Genomic DNA, 5,713 nt, shown 5'->3' on the forward strand with positions numbered 1-5,713 from the left:
CGGATTTACTCTCCCTGCCGCCCCAAGGCCAGGTTCCGCGATACGCCCCCCTCCCTGCGCCGCAACACCCTCCCCCCCTTCCCATCAATGGAGAATGGCAACCAGATGGCAGGGCGGCGGGGTTAGTTTCAATTTTTTTTTTACTGTTTCTTTATTTTTTAAAACTTTTTTATTTAATTATTTCTTCTTATTTTTTTATTTTTATTGATTTAATGATTTTTTTTTCAACTAAATTATTTTTTTAGATTTTTATTTATCTTATTTACTTTTTTATAATTTTTTAAATCTTATTATTGTTTAATTTTTATCATTATTTTTTTAATAATTTGTTTCTTATTATTTTTTTTTTACTTTCTAATCACCTTTTTATTTGATTATTTAATTATTATTGCATATTAATTTTTTTTAATTTTTATTTATTCATTTTTTTTATTTTATTTAGCAATTTAATTTTTTTTTCCCACCTAACTTTATTGCTATCACAAAGGAGAAAAGAATCCCCTGCGTGATAGCAATTGGAGGTGACAGGTTCTCTTTAGTGACCCTGTCACCTCCAATACAGGAGTTCTAGCACAGCACAGCACAGCTCTCCCCTCTCACTGTCTGCACGGAGCGGCAGGGTTACTTTTAACCCGGCCGCTCTGCTCACTGCAGTGAGGAGAGACTCGGCGGCAGAGCCCGGGGGACGGAACCAGAGGGGAGAGGGAAGTGCAGGGGGAAGGGGGAGGAGGCTGCACACTGTTTACATGTGATCTCGGTGACATCGCCGAGTTCACATGTAAACGAACAATCGGCTTCCCTCATTCTACATTTAGTCCTCCTTGTACAAAGCAGGACTAAATTTAGAGAGGGCAACTTCCCCACAAGGACACCGCTGACGCCCCTATGCACCCTGCCGCCCCGAGGCCGGGGCCTCGGTGGCCTTTGTGGGGAATCCGGGCCTGATGATGATACAAAGGCCCCCTTGGTGAGGTGGTAACGGACTCAGCTGATGACATGCATGCCCAAACTTGACGTTGGCTGACCCACTTACCGTACATTAAATCCACTTTTTTTTTTTATTGCAACATGTTCAGTTATCCCCAAGCACTGGAGCTCATCACTTTCACCGACTATCCAGGAATGGACTCATGAACTGCGGTCAATAAGGGAACATTATTGACCGACGTGTAAAGATAAGATGCAGGTTGCTATCCTTTTGACAATATGCATCAGTAAAAGATGTTTGCTTTCACACGTAACCTCGGTGTGCTGGTGACATCTTGTCTTTACGTTGATCTCAGCAGCGCCGTTCGCAGTCATTTCAGCACCAGACCCATGTGGTTTTCCGGTAAGATGTACAGCAGCGGTTCTCAACCCGTGGGTCGCGACCCCGTCGGGTGTCGAATGACGATTTGCCGGGGGTCGCCTAGCCCGGGAGAGAAACACTTTCTCCTGGAAAGGTTTAGTCTGCTCGATCGAACAGAGTAAACTTTTCTCTGCTCTGTTTTTTTTTTTCTGACGTCGTCAGTCAGAAAAAAAAAAACACCATAGGAATGCATAGCTAGATTCCTATTGGCTATTTCACTTTGCAATAGCCAATAGCAAACTAGTTATTGCACCCGCTTTCTGCTGCTGCCAATCAGCAAAGGGGACCTGAAGTTCTCCATCAGGTCCCCTTCTCAACCGGTGGGTTGCTGTGTGATTTCTGCTGTGCTAGGTGAGAGTCCTCCTCAGCCCTTTCCTAGCGCTGCAGTGTCAGTTCTCCCGCCACGCCGCCAGATGTTGCCGCAGCAGCCGCGTCATCTCTAAAGTTTACCGTTGGGGGTCACCACAACTTGGCAAATGTTACCAAGGGGTCCCGGCCCTAGAAAGGTTGAGAACCACTGGTGTACAGGAAGGAGGGTAGATAGAGCACAGGATACCTTAATGTCTCTGGTCTACTCCATGACTTTCTGGGTCCCTCCCATCTCTATGCTGGATGGACTCTTAGGCCCCATTCACACCTGACCGTTTTGTAGCGCGTCCTACGCTCGACGAACGCGCTACAAAACGGTCAAAAAAATAAATAGCAGTGTAGTCAATGCCCTCGTTCCCACCTTGGCGTATTTCCGCCCGTCCCTAACGCCCTACAAAACGGCCCACGCCTGAAAAGGTCCCGGGACTACTTTGGGCCGTTTTGTAGGGCGTTTTCCATTTGGATACAGCCAAGTAGCCTTTGGAATCGCGCGACAGTCGCGCAACTTTTTTACCGCGAATCGCGGTAAAAAAACCGCGTGACGGTCGCGCGACAGACGCGCATATTACAATACGCCTAGGTGTGAATGGGGCCTTAGTTCGAGCCGACCTGTGACAATGAAACTGTCACAGGTCGGCTCTATAGATTGGGAAGTGAGCGAACACATACCGTCGATCGCTGACTTCTCGATCATGTCCCTGCAGAGAGCCGTGACTGTCACTCACAGCGCGCTGCAGGGATTCCCCCCCCCCTCCCCGCGCCGATCCTCCAGCGCTGACTGGCAGAACGGACTGGGGGAGGGGGCAGGGACACAGCTGGCTTTGCCTCTAGATAGGCAGAGCCAGCTGTCAATCCCGCAGCTGGGTGGATCTCGACAGTAATGTCAGGATCCGTCCCGGCTGCGGTGTCTACAGCTACAGCTCGCGGTATACTGAGCTTTGGGTGACGGGAGGACGCTAGTTTGTGTCCTCCCTTGACCCTTAGGAGAGCTATAGGGAAAAGCCCTGACCCCATAGTTCTCCTTTAAGCTTGTAATGTGGTTTCTTGACAAGCGAAGTTCTAGTGGTATCTCAGTATTTGTATTTCAAGGCAGAACAGCATGGAAAGCTTCCTGGGTTAAGTGTTCACTCACCATCTCCATGGGTGGGGGGGCGCGGTGCCAAATGCAGTTAGCATCCTCTAGCCCCATAAAAAGAACACTGGTAGCAGCCAGCTTCTTCCAGTGGACCTCCCAGGAGGGGAGACCCTTGCACCATTCTAAATCCCAAGCGCAAAGTCCTGGTATCAAGGTAATTCTTGCAGTTGCACCCATGCTAGACAAAAGCCCAGGAGGGAAGATTAAGCCAGCCTACATAGCAGAAGTTCAGCACGAGCACCTGCACATGAGCGGGTGCATATTTCCTGTGAATAGAATTGTGTATGGCCGTGCATCTGTGTGCAGGGATGCCTTACAGCTTGTGCGCAGGTATGAACGCATGGTCAAGTGATCTATTTAGGACTGAGACCTGCATGACTCCAGTACTCCAGAGATCTTCAGCTGTACTTTGTGGGACAGTACCAATATGGCAGACAGTAATCAAAGTCAGGGAGCAATCCAGAGTCATCCCAGGAGCAGAACGATTTTGCTTCTGATCTTCTATTACTGACCCAGCTTGTCTCTTGATTCTCCTGTGGCTCTCTCCGGGCTTGCTGTCCTGCTTCTGTGTTGACTGCAAGTTGCTGACCTGACCCATCTCTGTCTTCCATATTGGTACTGTCCCACCCGACTATTGCTGACCCTAGCTTGTTCTTGGACTCTTCTCAACAATGATCTGCATTTCCTGTCACCCCCCAGCCATGAGACAACTGCACTCACAAGTTCCAATAACATCAGTAGCATCATTCGTCCCTGTACTTCCTGTCCTCCTACCAAGGGGTGCTTGGACTGAAGCAGCAAGAGAGGTCGCCCTCGTCATCTTAGGTGCCCATCGAGATACGTGATACTCAGATCTTTAATAACTCTCCCAGCATGCATTAGTAGATCCCCCAAGGATGCTGATTGGCTAGGTCATTAAATATCCATAACACAGAATGTCACCTCTAGCAACCCTACTGGAGCCAACTCAAAGAGCAAGTGACGGACATGATACACGTCAAGATTGAGGAACACCAACAAGTACATACAGATAGTTGACTATGATTCCTACAAAAACCAGAAAAATTGGAGATGTTGGAAAAATCCTTCATCCCTTCACTTTAATACTGTTACCGTAAGAAACCACAAAGCGATAACGATTTATAATGAAATATAACATGGGATTATTATGGGGGAATTTTGCCATTTTTGAATCTGGAACACTTCCAGAGGCAAAAAACAAGTAGAATTCCCCTCTTAGTTCCCGGGTCAGGTGTCCCCAATAGAAGATTGACCCTCACCGAAACATTTTGGCTTTCAGTTCCAGGAGCATGGGTCACCATTGCAAATAAAGGGGTAAATCTCCCCATATAGGGACACAGAGAAGGGAACCTTGAGGGTCTAACCAGGGGCGTAACTAGAAATCACAGGGCCCCATAGCAAACATTTTTGTGGGCCCCTGTGATTTCTAGTTATACCCCTTGCAGAGCCCACTTGAGATCCCACACAGCCCACCTGAGGGTGACCCTGCAGAGCCCACCATAGACTATCTATGGCGGGCTCTGCAGGGTCACCCTCAGGTGGGCTGGTCGCACTCCTTACTTGTCCGTCTCCTCTTCCTCCACGCTCGCTGATGGGCCCCGCCTCATCCTCCGTCATCGGGCCCCGCCTCCTCCCCTGCTGTCGACCATGGGCCCGCCTCCTCCTCCACTGCCGGGTCCGGCCTCCTCCACCGCAGCTGCTGGCTCTCATTGACTCAGCAGCGGCTGTGGAGACGAATGCGCTGCTGCACAGATTACTGTCAGTGATCTGAACAGCGGCGCATTCTCCTTCAGAGCCGCCAGTGAAAGCCACCAGCAGAGGATCTCATAGCGACCCAGGCGGTCCGCTCGGCCTCTGGCCGGGCCCCCCTTTGCCCCACTGTGCCCCATAGCGGCCACCTGGGTCGCTATGGCGATTGTTACGCCACTGGGTCTAACCCTTTCCTACTTTATAAGGAGCTTTGAAGGACATTCCCTGTTTCCGGTGGTCACAAAAAGCTGCTTTTTTTTTTTTTTCTTGGAAAAATGTTGACAATTGTTTCCAAAATTGTTGCTGAATCTTACAAATACCAAACAGTGTCCAGTGCAGAGATACCCTGAAGGTTACTTACGGAGCTTGCTGATGCTGAGGTATAGGAAGAGGAATATCAGCAGCAGCGGGAAGGCGAAGCGAATGATTCTTTGGTAACCCATATGCGTAGGGGATGAACATGACATGATTAGCTCCGGAGCTGTGCGTTCTCCATGCCGGCAGAGCCTTCGTTTCCTGATCCCGTGGCAATCAGTTGTGTCTTTCACAACGCAGCTCACTCTGATAAGGATTCAACCTTTACCCCCTCCGATCGACAGGGTCAGCCCTAGTGGGAAGAGATATAGAAGTTTCGTTGCTCTGTTCAGTAAAAGTACAACTCATCAATTTACAGGGATACACTTGGCTCTTCACTTGGATTCAACTGTGGGCCTGTACACCTGCATACTCCAAGTAGCTCTTATTTTACACCCCCCACGCCAGCTGAGGACACTGAGCAACTGTGCAAATATAGTAGCCTCTTACCTCTGTTTTTTGGTGTACTTTAGGAGCTGGGCCGTTGTAAATGTTGCTTTGTTTACATTTAACCTGTCTGCGCTTGCTTTGTAACTGCAGTCCAGGACTAAGAACAAGGGTGATATCAGGTCCTCGTGCCAGTTTATTTCCAATTGGGTTGATTCATTAAAGGAATAGACGCTGGTCATCTAGTGAAGGAAACGTTCACTTTTCCGTTCTTCGTCTGCTCTAGGGGCTCTATGTTGAGCTCCTATGCCGTGGTCACGGGTCCCCTGAAAACCACAGGGGGGGGGGGG

The 5,713-nt window shown here is 49.0% G+C and overlaps 1 protein-coding gene across 2 annotated transcripts in view; it reads right to left on the reverse strand.

The window, feature by feature from the left end:
* LOC108801921 (ceramide-1-phosphate transfer protein-like) overlaps positions 1 to 5,089 on the reverse strand; it is an 8,082-nt gene extending 2,993 nt beyond the window's left edge. Inside the window, exon 1 of one of the 2 annotated variants that reach the window (XR_001942181.1) lies at positions 4,984 to 5,055. Coding sequence is in view for 1 of the 2 variants with exons in the window: in XM_018573828.1 (XP_018429330.1) it covers positions 4,984 to 5,089 (106 nt within the window). In the remaining variant the exon portion in view is untranslated. Of the gene's footprint in view, positions 1 to 4,983 lie in introns of both variants that reach the window. The other variant, XM_018573828.1, reaches the window with a different exon arrangement.
* Positions 5,090 to 5,713: the final 624 nt, after the last annotated feature.

This window comes from Nanorana parkeri, unplaced genomic scaffold (assembly GCF_000935625.1).
Source record: "Nanorana parkeri isolate BGI_ZX_2015 unplaced genomic scaffold, ASM93562v1 scaffold2557, whole genome shotgun sequence".
Lineage (NCBI taxonomy): Eukaryota > Metazoa > Chordata > Amphibia > Anura > Dicroglossidae > Nanorana > Nanorana parkeri.